This window comes from Thunnus maccoyii, chromosome 10 (genome assembly GCF_910596095.1).
Source record: "Thunnus maccoyii chromosome 10, fThuMac1.1, whole genome shotgun sequence".
NCBI classification, from domain to species: domain Eukaryota; kingdom Metazoa; phylum Chordata; class Actinopteri; order Scombriformes; family Scombridae; genus Thunnus; species Thunnus maccoyii.
Window position 1 is genome coordinate 25,003,147 of NC_056542.1, and position 14,966 is coordinate 25,018,112.

General features: G+C 39.4%; 1 protein-coding gene across 1 annotated transcript; it reads left to right on the forward strand.

The window, feature by feature from the left end:
* Positions 1-278: 278 nt before the first annotated feature.
* si:dkey-33i11.1 (sialoadhesin) lies at positions 279-13,053 on the forward strand. The gene is made up of 19 exons (XM_042424515.1): positions 279-416; positions 521-586; positions 1,475-1,573; positions 2,155-2,266; positions 2,353-2,498; positions 2,626-2,746; positions 2,862-2,998; positions 3,584-3,706; positions 5,362-5,508; positions 6,492-6,597; positions 6,825-6,988; positions 7,181-7,330; positions 7,501-7,632; positions 9,860-9,941; positions 10,128-10,176; positions 10,443-10,529; positions 10,644-10,777; positions 11,283-11,407; positions 11,924-13,053. Exons 2-18 carry the CDS (start codon positions 538-540, stop codon positions 11,383-11,385), a joined length of 1,941 nt encoding a protein of 646 aa, XP_042280449.1. The 5' UTR covers positions 279-416; positions 521-537; the 3' UTR covers positions 11,386-11,407; positions 11,924-13,053.
* The last annotated feature ends 1,913 nt before the right edge of the window (positions 13,054-14,966 follow it).

The window sequence follows — 14,966 nt, forward strand, 5'->3', positions numbered from 1 at the left end:
TCATTGGTCATTTTCAGGATAGATAGACATAAACTAGACAGACATGACCACATGGTGTCACATTTTCACAGTAAGACTAAATAGGAAATCAGAGTCATCAGATCATCGACCTTTAAAACAGTTATGATGATCAGACAGAGAAGTGGAAAAAAGTGAAAATAGAAACAGTGTAAGTTAAAAAAAAAAGAAAAAGATGGAAGATAGGAAGGTCGCTGAAACAAAAACAGTCATACTTCCTCTTCCTCTTCATCCTCCTTCTGCCCCGTCCTCTCCTCCTCCCATCTCATACCACCTGATTCTGATCACTGTGCAACTCTCATCGCTATAAAAATCACCTCCATCACCGTTGGGGTCGCACACATCACACAAGTCTCATTCTGTATGATTGGCTGAGGTGAATGAAGATATTTTAAGGGGTGAGTGCTTTATATTTAATCAGCTAGATGGTGTTTATTCCGATAAATGTTATGTTCACCTCTCTGTCTCCTGCTGCTTGTCTCCTTCTCCGGTGACATTACAGAGCTTGTGTCAGCGGAGATGTTGGCAGGTGCGTTAGTTCTGGGCACCATCCTTACAGCTTTACCAGGTAGGAGAAAAACACTGAAATACATCAGAAATTCAAATATTTTCATAATGAAGTGCAATTCTAAATTGACAACAAAGTATTTTTGTATTAGTATAAGGGGATAAGAGATGAGCTTTAATTGTCAGATATTTCTATTTTCTTACAGATTTCTGTATCTAAAATGTTTTGCATACACATACTGTAAAACAAGTGACAACAGTTTTTAAAAAAAATAAATTCTGACTTATAGGATCCATTATTCTCATAAGGTTCTGCAGCCAGGTGCCCTTGCCTTTACACTCAGTTTATTTATAAGTATTGATTGCCTTTTGTGCAAGGTAGTCACCCAGGCAGGCAGTTTAGCAGCACAGGATGACACCACGGCTACACATCAAGGCTCATTCCCACTGCTTCAATTTTATGTGTCACTAAATGTGAGCAGAACTGCGGTTTGACAAGTTTTTCTCCAAGGAGTCACGCTGAAGGAAAGTTTTTCCTTGTGTGCTGTAGAAATGCGCACTTATTTCAGTCTCCAAGTATGTGTTCCCTACACTTTCAGTAGCCTATTTGTCAGGCATTTTGTGAACAGCCAGTCTGTGGTTATGCTGATTTGTTTGAAAACCTGAGCTGGTGTGAAAATGTGTGTAGAGATGTTCTTCATTGATCTCCTTGGTGTGTTTTGTATGGCCTTTATGCTCTAGGTGATACAACAGTTTTAGAGAACAGGTATTTACATGGATTTGTGTGTGTGTGTGTGTTTGTGTCTTTTTTTAACTTTTGTGTAGGCCTATATTCAAATGTACTGTGTGTGTGTGCATGCTTCTTAATGTTTATGATGTTGTGTCCATACTACTCTGTCACTTTTTGTGCTCCTGCCCAGTCAACTGTACATATATGTGTCTCGTGCAGGTATCCAGAGCAGGTGGAGTGTGTCATTTTCTAGAAGAGAGATCTGTGTGTGGGCAGGAACAACTGTCACTCTGCCCTGCCGTTATGACTACCCATCAGGTATCAAAGCAATGTCTAAAACTTTTATTTTGCATTTTTATTTTTGTATTTTCTGTTAAAGAATGCTCCACTGGTTTAGCATTGCACTCCTAAAACACTGGCAGACTCATGGTGGAAACAGTGGAAACGATCATAATTGAAAGAACTGGAAATGTCGTCTTTTTTATTGCAAACATTCTTCTTCCTTGTCCAAAGAATTGCGCCTACATTACCCACAATTTAACTCAACTTGATTCACACCACTGTACTCCAAACCCCAATTTTTTTCCTTTTTCAAACTTGTGGTCTTCAGCATATGCAGTAGTGCTCCCCAAGACCTGTAAACAGATGTGATGTGTAAAAGTTCCCCTTTAAATACTAGACATCCTTTTATTACTGTATGTCCAGCCTTTTATTTTCAAAACCTTTATGATGATAAATGAAGATATCAAATGCTGAAAATGGAATATGTATCCAAGCTCCAAGCCAACTAAACCCCTATCCCTAATCATTGATGTCCATTATCATCACTACAATTCATTGCATTTGTTACTATCATTCTGCATGCATTTGACTGGACATTCTCTCCTTTAACTTCACAGGCCACACTGTGAAGCGGGTCATGTGGTTCCGTGTGTCTGCAGAGGGACGCAGGGAGTTCACCCACCACACTGACCCGAACCAGATCAGCCTGTCATACCGCGGACGCACACGGTAGGAGAAACACACAGTAATTTTTTAAAGCAGACATAAATGTGAAATAATGTGTAAATACATAATTAATGAATCCTGGGTTGCAGCTACATTGGGGGCAGCTATTCCAGCTGTTCAGTCCAGATTCGGGGTGTCAAACTGAGTGATGCAGGCCAGTACCACTTCAGATTTGAGACAGACCAACCACTGGGGAGATGGACCTCTCCTGACACCATCACACTTGATGTAACAGGTAGGTTCACACAAACTAAAACTACTTTAATGTCTCTGAACTGACATGAGGTGATATGGTCCATCCAGTCCTGCGCTGCTCCCAGTCAGTGTTTTTGTGCAAGTGTGAATGTCTGTATGTATTTCAGATCTCCAGGTCCAGGTGCATCCAGCCAGGCCAGCCAACATGTTTGGATTTGGAGAGACAGTGTTTGTAAGCTGCCAGGCCAGAGGATGTGCTGCTCCAGGAAGAAGCCTTGCTCTGTACAGGTGAGTGAGTGAAATATGAGTGTGTTATTGGCTACCAAAACAGTAGCTCTAAGCCTTTTGTATAACTAAAATTTAAAAAAAATACTGTACATATGATGTGATGCTCTGCACACAGGAACGGACTAAACCTTGGATCCTATGAGAAATGGATGATTATCAACCGCTTTGACCTACAGCATGTTGGAGAGTACACCTGTCGGCCAATCCCACCACAGAATGTACAGTCACCATCTCTTTCTCTGGCGCTGGGACGTGAGTAATCTCAATCAATAAATCAAGTCAACCAAAAGAGACTTTTCACCAAACCTGCTCGCTCATATTTTATTGTCTCCACATGCTTGCAGGAGGGTGCGTCTGGGATACTAAGATACAAATATTACACTGATGTGCTTTACTGTTGGAAAATAAAACCCTAACAACACACATGCTTTTCCAAATGGGTCAGGGCAATTGTTCAAATGTCAGATCAAAATAATATAAAGTATGATTACAAAATTCAGATATTTGCGAAGAAGGTTTAATGTACATGTTGTATTACAACACAAAAACATCAGTAGCTAAAGCTTTGAATTCTGATTACTAGAAATGTTTAAGTAGGAAATTAGTTTGTGAATTATGTCTTGGCAAAACTGAACAGACAGTACAGGCCTGAAAATATCAGAAATGATAAATTATTTAAATTAGTTTGATACAGTGTGTACTGGATTTGCTTTTTGCATTATTAACACAACTAAACATAGCGTTAATAACTTCACTCTCTATTTTTCTGTCTTTATTTCTTCCTCATACTATATATCTTTCTTTTCTCTCCCTCCCACTCTCTCTCTTCCTTTCCAGACGGCCCTCGCTCCACCTCCATATCAGTCTTTCCTGTGGGGGAGGTGTCAGAGGGGGGATCGGTCACTCTGACCTGCAGCAGTGAGGCGGCTCCGCCTGTAGAAAGCTTTGCATGGTTCAAAGGTACAACACAGCACGCAACCAGTTTACCAACACGACGACTCTGAACTGACTGTTCTGTGGACAGATTCAGCCGCTGTGTCGTAGATGTGAGCTGCTGCTTGATGACAGTGACACATAGGGCCAAATCTACAAAGGATTTCGCGGCTTGTGCGGTCGCTAAACCTGTGAAAATGAGACAAAAATACAGCGTGTAATTCACAAAGTACCCGCAGAGGGTGAAATGCACCGCAAACTGCGCTGCCAAGAAAATCGCGTCATGGTGCGCCTGTGCCATCTGCACGTATGTAAATGAGGTAATATTCATACATTCAGCGCATTTGGCAATTGGCTCCTTTCTATGCAAGTAAGCCTCGTTGCAAAAACAGTCTAATTCACAAAGTTGCTAATTGCTACATGCTGTTAGGGTGGAGTTAGTAGTGTCTTCAGATAGTTGGTGTTAACTGCGCTCTCTCTCTCTCTCTCTCTCTCTCGCTCTCTCTCTCTCGCTCTCTCTCTATCTCTCTCTGGGGCTTGAAAGATATTGAATTCATATTGAGAGATATCAAGGGCGAAATCATCAGTCAGACATTGGGGGGGATCAAGTGGGTATAGAGAAGTAGGCTTATCTCGGACTTAAAAAATAAAAATGTCCTGACAGCTCTGATGGAGCTCAGCATTCATCCGTAAGTGCTGCTTTATTACAAACAATTCCACCATATAAAACTGGAATCTGTGTGTAACAGCTAACCTGTGTGGATGTGTAGCAGAACACAGAACATTAATTACCGTCAGATCCTGACTGATCCGGTGATAACGAAGTTACTGATGCTGCTGTGCTGCGTGCGTAAATGCGCATGGCCTCTTTCTCAGTCTCAGTTTGGAGACGCACTCACTCTCGTTTCAGCTGCTGTGTGATGCTGCAGCCAGCTGTGACACACAGCCAGCTGTGACACTCAGCCAGCTGTGGACAACAAACAGAACTTGAGTACTGATGTTTCTGCGAAATCTCGGATACATTCAGTGACACCTGCACGACATTATTGTAAGATTCAGACATTAATCTGAAACTTTTCAGACCTGCCTGAGTCAAATTAATAGCTGTATTCTGACATTTCAGTAGATCATGTTATAGATGCGAAATACTAGAGAGGTAAAAGAAGAAAAATACATGAAAGTTGGTTTGTGATTGCGAAGAACTGTGTGTGCGCACTTCTGCTAATTAAAGACACGTAAATTGAGGCTTTTGTGCTCTCTACAGTTTTCATTATGGACCAATATGTGTGCTGAAATGTGGAGAAAAGCCTGAAACACTGGAAACAGACGCAAAACAAAGGAAAAGTGCACTCGTTTAGTGCACTAGTTTTCGCTGCCATGTCATTAGCGTAAAATCTTTTGTGAATATGACCTTAAAACGGGGCAGATTGCGGGTGCAAATGCTGCGCAATTCACGGTGCTATCAGCGGGCGCAATCCATTCTTTGTGTGAAGTGAGAGTCTTAAAATGATTTGTTGAAGCACTAAGATACAGATTTCTTCAGAGACCCATGAACAGTTTTGAACGTTACAGGAGCTTGGAACATGTAGATCACGCAGTCTCTTACAGACAATGATTGGTTTATGTTGGTCATTTAAATTCATATGTGTGCTAACCTGCATGTGTCTTTGTCTGCTCCCCAGACATGGAGAGTGGCAGCATCCCAGACAGTTTTAGGCCTCAACTCCACCTGTCCCACCTCAAATACACAGACAGAGGAGAGTACTTCTGTGTAGCGCGCAACTCACTGGGAACAGACCGCTCCAAACCACTACAACTCAATGTGACATGTGAGTTTGTTGATCTGTCAGTAGTATCACAGGCAGGGTCTCAAACACTTGCACAGTTCAAACAGTTCAAAACTGCTTTTGCACATAATTTTAGAGCAGAATTTAAGTGCATAAACTCTGTGAATTCCCTTTGGGTTCAGTGTCTCTTTGGTGTGTGTCTCTGTCAGAGGTTACTCTGGGTCAAACTGATCAGGCAACAGCTCTTATTTTAACCCGTTGTCATAATAGGAATAATCTGTCACATGGATTCACCAGGAAGTGATACAAACTCAGGGGAACTGATTTTTCACACTTTCACTTTCACGCTGTAAAGGTTAAGTGTAGCATAAAGCTGGTTTAATGTAGCTGGAATCCAATGGAAGATTGAATTTACCTGCTTTAAGATAGTGTCGGAATCATTGTCATAGTGGTTTCATAGTATAATTACCAGCATTGGTCTCCATCCAGTTGAGATTACAACTGGTTTTTAAAATTTCTGACTTTCTGGCTTTTTTAATTAACCCACAAACATTTTAACACCAACATACAGGCATTGCATCTGTATAAAACATACAAGAAATAATCCAAGTAGCAGTTACCTAAAATACAACAAATAAAAATAAATTGGTAAAATAAAGAAATACATATATACTTCCATGTGTTCACACAATCTTAAGGCATTTTTACACTGTAATTTTCTTAGAGATTTAAAATAAAGTCTTAAATCATTTTCAAAGGTTGTAAACATCAGAGTAACCATCAAATATCTACATTTATCACAATGTTGTTGCGTAAATATTCTGATTGTTTGTGCTGCATTAAAAAAAAGAAAAGCTGACATTACCATATTGAAAATCAGAAATAACATTTTTGGTGTCCAACCATCTATATAATCTTTCTCAGAAGGTTTTGATGACATCAAAGGTGTAAAGTAGTGTAAAATAGGCAATTTTTTTGATTACTTACATTAATCATGGGCTCACTGTCACTGTCTCTCTGATTAGACTCTCCAAAAACCACACGTGTGCTGGTGAGCCCCCCTGGTGACATCAGAGAAGGGTCATATGTAAACCTCAGCTGTGTCAGCCACGCCCACCCTCCAACCAGCAGGTATGAGGATATTATAGCCAATATTGTTATCATTATCATAAATATTGCACAAGTCATTATCATCATCTTTAACTATCTTCTTATTCCATCTACCCATCTGTGTTTTGTTGTCTCTCAGTCTTTCACTATCTTTTATCTTAACTCTTTGAGTTATTTCACAGTCCTATGAATCATTTTCATCATCATTATCATCGTCATCATCATTTGCACCATCATCTCTCCTGCAGATATGCTTGGTATCGTATCCGAGGTGACCAGGTGTTGTCTAAAGGAACCATCCAGAACCTGACGTTTCCATCAGTGCAGGCTCAACACGCTGGTCAGTACTACTGCACAGCATGGAACCGACTAGGATACCAAACCTCACGCACCGCAACACTCACTGTGCTGTGTAAGTAAGTAGTGGGTCCTACAAACTCCCCCAAACTATGGTTTCTCCAAACCCTCACCTTCTCTGTACCCCAGTTTCCCTTTATTTAATTTGAATTATTGTTACACCGAAATTGCAGAACACAATTTACATTTTTAAAAAAGCCTTCATAGAAACAGAATGGTCTTCCTTCTTGTTTCCTTTTCACTCCAGACCCTCCCAAGAACACTTCAGTTCTGGCTCGTCCCTCCAGTGTGGTGGATGCTGGCCGACCTTTGACCTTGACGTGCAGCAGTCAGGCCAACCCAGCAGTAGACAACTTCACATGGCACCACTTAGCTATGGACGGGGGCTCTATTCAATGTTAGCATTGTAAAAATGTGGTTCCACTAAAGGTTAACATTATATATTCTATAACCTGTGGTAAATGTCAGTAGTCAGGAAGGTGTGACGCTCTGTCTGTCAGTCTGTATCCTCCAACACTATCTGAAACAGTAAGTGGATCTCCTCCCTCTCTGTGCTCCATCGTGCAGCGTGGGGTACCAGGTCCATTCCTGTCTTCACGTTCTCTGAGGTCAGTCCTGGAGAGAGCGGTCAGTACTACTGTGAGGCCAGGAATCGAATCGGAGTCCACAGCTCTCCTGTCCTCACTGTACGAGTCAGAGGTACATAAAGATTCATGCATGGTCACTTCTTTATTTTTCAGACTTCTTGTCTGTCTGTCTGTTTTGGTAAAATAGAGGGAGAGCCTTTTTTGTTTGTTAGAAAAGTTCTTCATTAAAGTGAAGATTCTGCCAATGTCGGCCTCTCAACAACTTTGGCCCAAAATTAAATTTTGTACAGACATTCATGGTCCCCTGAGGATGAATCCTACTGATTATTGTGTTGGCTTGGCTTCCTCTAGCTCCATTAGATTGACATTTTGAGTTGAATTGTCAACAAGTTTTGGACGGATTGCCATGAAATATGGGGTCAGATTTGTGCCCCTTACGATGAACTGTAAACATTTTGGTGATCCCCCCTTCATCTGCACCACTATCAGATCAAACTTATAGCCTTTGTCCAATACTTTTGTTAATGGCCTAATTCCGGCAAAACTAATGGCATTCCCGTTGGCCTCAGCTGCACTTTCAGTTTGGCATTAATTAGCAAATGTTAGCATGATAACAAATGTAACTAAGATGGCAAACATGGTAAACATTTTGCCTGCTAAACATGAGCATCTTAGCATTGTCATTGTGAGCATGTTAGCATGTAGATCAGAGCACCGCTGTATCTAGGTACAGCTAGCAGCTTGCGTGGCTAACTCTTGCTGAATTTTGATATGTTTAGCCATAAACATTAGTTATGGTGTTTTCCTTGACATCATTTGGCAACCAAACCTAATGGATAGTTAACATATTTTCTATGCATTTTCTGCTAATACCCTTTGTAGGTATGTAGAAATGTGTGTAAAGCCATGCTGGCTCTTGCTGCTCATTTTAACTACTGTTTGTCAATTCCAAGCAATCTACTACTGGTGCTGTTATATAAAATATATACTCCATGAACCCTAGCCATTTTTTCCTTGGAAAGAGCTACCCAACACTAGGTAGACCAACAAATGCAGCAAACATAAAAACATTTATGAAGACGTTATGCTGAATTACTTTTGCTACCAGCAGGAAATTGGTGTTTCTTTGCATGATAGATAAGTAATGATGTGATGAATTATCTGTCTTATTATCTAAGCATTGCCAATTATTAAGTAAAGCTATTTCAAGTAGTTTTATGTGCCTATAAACACACTGTGACCAGCAGAAGGGAGTTTTGTTGCATGGGCACCTGAAAACTGTTGGACAGAGGATAAGGGTCATACTGGCATCTGCAGAGTGTATACCAGACGTTGGGATGATCTATAAATATCAGCCTGTTGTTGTTTATTTAAGTCAGGGAGAGATCAGCTAGATGTCACTGAAACATCAAGCAGCGACATCTCTGCAACACTGGGGCAGTGAGCAAACGATCAATAATACCATCTCCTGACACATTTTGATTACATCGCAAATACAACACAGCAATGTGCTTAATGGGGAAACTGTGATGGATTTCTACTTTAACAGTGCACATTTTTTTGACAGGAGATTTTATGCTGCAGCTGTATAGCAACCTCTGAGGCAGAAATGGGTTACAATGGAATTTTTAATGTGGTGATTTTCATGAGTTGTGAAGGTGTCTGAGTTACATTCACACTCAGTCTGGAAGCCATTGTGGTTCATCTCTGCTCACAGCTGTTCTCTGACACTCATTTACTGTAGTGGGTTGTGAAATGGCTTTTGAGTCATAATTCATGCCACTGTCACTTTTAGAAGTGTTATAGAAGAGATGAGGTGTCACTGACCTAGAGAAACACCCTAGCCTCCTTTTTACATCTATGTTTCTGATTATCTCGGACAATGATGAGAAAAATTAAGTTTCAAGTGCTCATCTGAGATTAGAGGAGAGATATTTTTATAGGTCCCTCTATGTTTGAAATGATGAGTGATGAAACCTCCTTGTCACTATCCCAGCAGGAGGTCTGGGTTCTGGTCTTCGTTGTGTATGATCTCATGATTTTTGTTCTTCTATGAGTCATGGTGAGTCATGTAAAGCCCTCTCACTATGAGAGAGGAGGTGATGAGGTGTTGTGGAAAACTACTATTTGAGTCTAGACAGCTGAAGAAGTGAAGTTAGATTTTGAAATCAGAACTGGAAACACAAGACATGAGTCTAGATGCCTGCAAGATGATGCACATCTCTTTGTCCGTTCATCTCTTTTTCTGTTTCTATTTTTATTTCTACTTTGCTTTTTTAAATCACTATATTTCTATTTTTATTGATGTTGTGTCTTCTCTCGTCCATCATTTCCATCAGGTCGTCTAAAGGTCATTGCTTTGGCATCAGCAGTAGGCGTGTCTGCTGGGCTCATCACTCTGACTGTGGCCATTATGATCAGGTGACAGGAAGTACATTGCTGTATACTGCAATATGTGCTATTTTTGTATTCTCCTACATAATTTTTTACATTTTTTAACCTTAATTTTTTTCATGCTCTCACAAGGAATTTACAAGAATGCTGTATCAATTATAGCTTGATGTTGAGCTAAGCATCTTTTTTTTCATTCCCTCTGTGCCTTCACAGTAAGAATATGCACAGAGTGGACATGGAGTCAGTAGAAGTAGCCAACAAGGTACAGTAATTATTGTTTTATTTCTCATTCATCCTAAAATGATTCAGCATCTTCTTTTTTTTTTCTTTTTTTTTTTTGCTTTTCCTGTAGCCACTGTAGCAGTTCAAATGACAAAACAAGCACAAAACATGGTTTCAAATCATGCAACATCTCAATAAAGTCAATGTATTTTCTATGATGTGCCATTATAATTCTCTGTTTACTAAAAACAAGCCTGTGTGTGTGTGTATGTGTGTGTTTGTTTGTTTGTGTGTGTGTGACCCCAGCGTCCGTCAGTGACAGCTGACACCATGTTCTATGAGTCAGCCCAGCAGACCTTCCCAGTGAGAAAGGTCAAGATGTCCGACATACTAGTAAGCAGCTCAGTGCACAATTTGAGACACCTGCATAACTATAGAAAAGATTGACGACGTGTCACAAATTCTGTCTCTTTAAAAATGTATCTGTGTGTGTTTGTGTATGTGCAGGAAGAGCCTGAGGACTTGAGTGACAGCTCCCACCCAGCCATCGTTCCTCTTAAGGAAGCTCCACCAATCACAGAAGTTGAAAATCACAGTCCCGCCCCCAACTACATCACTGTCCACTACTCCAGGTTGTCCAGGTACCATCCTCTATCTCTCTCTTACGTTCTCCTTTCATCTTCTCATCTCATGTAGTTCACATGCTGTGTTTAATTTGCCTTCTTTCGCTCTCCCTCCTCCCTTTTCATTCTGCAACTCTCTTTTCATTGTCTATCTTTATGTACACCATCTGTCTCCCTACAGAGCTGTTGACAACAGCAGCAATGTAGTCAAATTTATTTTACAGCTATTGTCTTCTTACTGTCTCCATCCTTCTTCCTTCTTTATTCTCTTGTCGTCACCTTCTCTTGAGTCTCTTTCTTCCCGTAGCTCTTTCCACTCCTTGTCTTTTCCGCTCTTTCTTCTGTGTTTTCCAACATGTTCTCATGTTTACTAGTGGACGATAAAACTCTCATCCAAGTTTTGAACATGGAACATGTTTACAAAAAAATGTTTCTGGAGCAAAATGAAGACTTTGTGATTTGATCTGAATCAGATGTCAAGATGAACTCACGCAGTTGCTGTTTGTCATTGATGTTGATTTAGTGCAGACCAGGTGCAGGTCCACAACCTGCCAGTGGGTGGTGATAAAAAACCAAAGGATTCTTCCAAAGTTGTTTACACTTTACTGCCCCAGCCTCGCCACTGACCTGGAGGAAACAGCCCTTCAGGTATGACGCATTGCTGCTTTAACTGTTGTCTTCTACAAACCTTTGAGGTACAGCTCTGTCTAGTCTTGTTGTTGCTGTCTATTCTTTTGTTGGAATCGGTCTCTAGTACGTACTGTACATAGGCCACACATAGGAATGTCGTAATCACTCAGTTTTTCCTATTTTTCAAATTTCACAAACTGACTGTGAGGTGATGAAAGGTTTTCTCTAAGTGTAGCCTGATACGTATGGATCCATACAGTAACTGAACAAAGATGTGCAACTGAAAGCTAAAATGCCTTAAAATAAAGGAGAAAAAATTAAGTTGAATCCCTAGAATTAGCCAATTTATTTTGATTACAGTATGCACCAAATGTGGTCCAACAATGAAACCAGTAAGTAATAAAGGAGCAAAGTAAAATTAAATCCAACCACCATGGATTTTTTTTTTTTTTTTTTTTACAAAACTAATGAAATTGAAATTAAATTTTAATGAAATTTGTTTCTATTTTTGCTCTGTTCCTCTTTCATTTTCAGCATGTGAATCAGTCACTTTGCTCCTATCCTCCTATCAGGATTGTGGGACAGGACCCAAGTCTGAGTGAACTCTGGAGATGCCTTACGCTGTTCTGGGTCGGACATGTTGTTATAGATTGTCCACGGATCAGCAGACCGTAAAGGCAACATGTGGTCCTGCTGCTGAACTGTTTTGCATGTCTTTCCCTTTTTTCTATGCATCTCACTACAGTTTGCTGTCTGATTAAGTCATATAAAGAAAAAATGAAAAAAGTAACATCAGCACTGATAGTCATTTTGCTTGCATCTCTATCCACTGTACAAATTATGTCTACTGTTGCTTTTTTGGATGATACTTGACTCCTACTTTCCAATTATGTATGTGTAGATGATACAATATGACGGGTTGCTACACTGTTGCTATACTGATGATCATTTGTATTCAAAGTTAACTGTCTCCCATAAAAATGACAGTACACTAAAAGACATATTAGTGGGGAAAACATGTAGAGCATTATTTGGCATCTATACAGAATATGAAATATTTCACACATATCAATCTCCCCACTGTATTCAACAGTCTTCTACTGTGCAGTACATAGTCAATGGGCTTTTTTTGATGGCTAATACTGCAGCATTAGTGTGTTATAGCTTGCTTCCATTAAATTAGTCTTTTCATTTTTATGTAGAGTAAGCTAAGTCAGCAATAATGCCAGTTTGTTGTTGTAGTTTGTTAAACTGCTGAAAAAATAGCATCTCATAGCTTGAATACCTGTTGCAAGTTTTATAGTTCACAAACAATCACCAGTTTTGACAGATTAAGGTAGAAAGTATCAGTAGAAAGGTTAAAGAGATACAGTAAAGTAATTTGGATGAATTTAATTTTAAAAATTATTTTTCAATCAACCGAACATATGCCAAACTAACTTAATAGCTTTCACATCAGATAAGGTGACTTAAAGGTGTTGGTATGCTGGGGATGTCAAATAAGACAAGAAGTTCTGACAGTATATGTTTGGCTATTTAGCAAGTGTTGCTAACATGTTTTAATATGTTTGCAATAAAGACATTTTTTTTCCTGTATTAAATCCATAGCACACTACTAATTCGAATATTAAATCAAAAATGTTCTCTTTCTACTGCTTCCCTTTTTCTTTCTGTCCTCTCTTTTCTGTTTTTCTTATTTACAACTAATAGTTACATTTTTTTGACATCTTTATAATGCAAATAAATCTATTGCAAAGAATTAACTTCTACAGAAATCTATTTAATCTACCTACTTATCTCTTTATATGTTGATTGACTATTTCCTCTTTTGTGATTACACATGACTGTGAATTACACTATTTCATTACACATTTGAGAACTTCCACAATGACACTGATTAGCTCATGAGGGCGCTGTGTGTATGTTACAATCACCTCAGACAACCCTTCATGATCTTACGAAACTTGGGGAAATCAAACATTACTGCTCCATATTCAAAATAATACTAACTGCCATTAAAGTTGCAAACCTACTGGCCTAAAGGTCTCTGCTTGACAAAAACAACCAGACAATGACTCATCATCAATCAACACCAAACAAATTACTAAAACTTTTTCAAAAATTTCTGAAATGATCTCTCTAACCCACATGTTGCAGAGGAAATGTTTGGTGCAATAAATGTGACACTATCATGTAATCGTGACATTTCCTGTCTTGATGTGGACCTGCACTAGAAATATTTGGTGATGGGATTCGCTGAAAATTCTTATAAGACAAAAACATACAAAATCATATCGTCTTTTGACATCTGGTGAAAATCAATCTTCAGAGATACGAGATAATTGTAAAATCTGTCCACTTGAAAATTAAATCAAATCTCCTTAATCATCTTCTTGGACTGATGATTCTCTATTCCTCTTTTTACTCATTATCACTCATCTCCTACCTGAAAGCGATGAGGAGGTTCATGGAGCAGAAGAGAGGAGAGAGAAAGAAAAAGTAAAGGTTCATTTGCTCTTCCACCCTTGCAAACAATCACCTGCCACTGATGTCAACTATAGTTACAAACTAGAACAAATACAGCAGACCTGAGTGAAGAGTTAACTCTTCTGTCAGTCATGTCAGATGCTTTTAGAGCCTTGTGAGTCACAAGCCAAGTTTAAAAGCAACCAAGATTGTGCTGTACTGTGGTATAGCGGCGCAAAATGCAGTGTAAAAAAAGGGGAAAAGGGAAGTATCTGAAAGTCATCATCGGTCAACACATCATGCATGATGTAAAAAAAAAAAAGAAAGATGTGAAAACAGGAAAGTCTCTCATTAAACCATATAATCTATTTAAAAGTAGTGTTTATAAATCAGGCACATTGACACATTGACAGCATACAGTAATTTGATTTGCGTTCTGATGCACAGTCCAGTAACACCACCCAGTGGACAAAGATGTTTGTGATGACATTGTGAGACCAGCTTTGTCTGAGATGTTGCCCACAAATGACAAAGATGCAAAGCAAACAGTATCTAGACATGTGCAGGTGTGACTGTTAACAAAATGTTTCCGTTATCATTTTTTGAAATAGTGTTCAAAGACAAATGCCTAATATCTAAATCAGGATACCAAAAAGAGAACACATTGCTTAAGTTTTTATGAAACTGAGAGAAAAAATGTCCTTGTCAAAAATCTCAATCACATCCAGTCATTTCGTCTTGAGGGTGTGTGTATTTTTAGTTATCATACAGCTTTATTTTATACGCTCTCTGTCATCTTTTGGATATTTCAGCCCCCAAAGAGCTCAAACCCCAAAATTGTCAGAAAACTCTCTGTGCTGTGTGCTGCTGGATACTGGGCATATACTGCATCGCCTGTCATGTGTTGTGTGACAGATCCAGTCTTGTTTCCCCTCATATCCCAGGTACGCGTGTTTGTGTACGTGTGTGTGTGTTCAGACTCAGATCATTTTTTCTAAAGCTTTCCAACTCTCTGAGTGCATCATTGCATAGAGGAAGCAGAAAGGGGACACCCTCCCACTTCTGCTTTTCAGTCCACAAAAATTGTCTTCAAGCATTTACAAAGCAATAA

What these genes read in the sequence shown, in the direction of transcription:
- si:dkey-33i11.1 (XM_042424515.1), top strand. Translation starts at nt 538, where the DNA reads ATGTTGGCAGGTGCGTTAGTTCTGGGCACCATCCTTACAGCTTTACCA. An exon ending in GGACGGGGGCTCTATTCAAT is followed by an intron (nt 7,331 to 7,500) that starts GTTAGCATTGTA and finishes TCCATCGTGCAG; the next exon opens with CGTGGGGTACCAGGTCCATT. An exon ending in ACTGTGGCCATTATGATCAG is followed by an intron (nt 9,942 to 10,127) that starts GTGACAGGAAGT and finishes GTGCCTTCACAG; the next exon opens with TAAGAATATGCACAGAGTGG.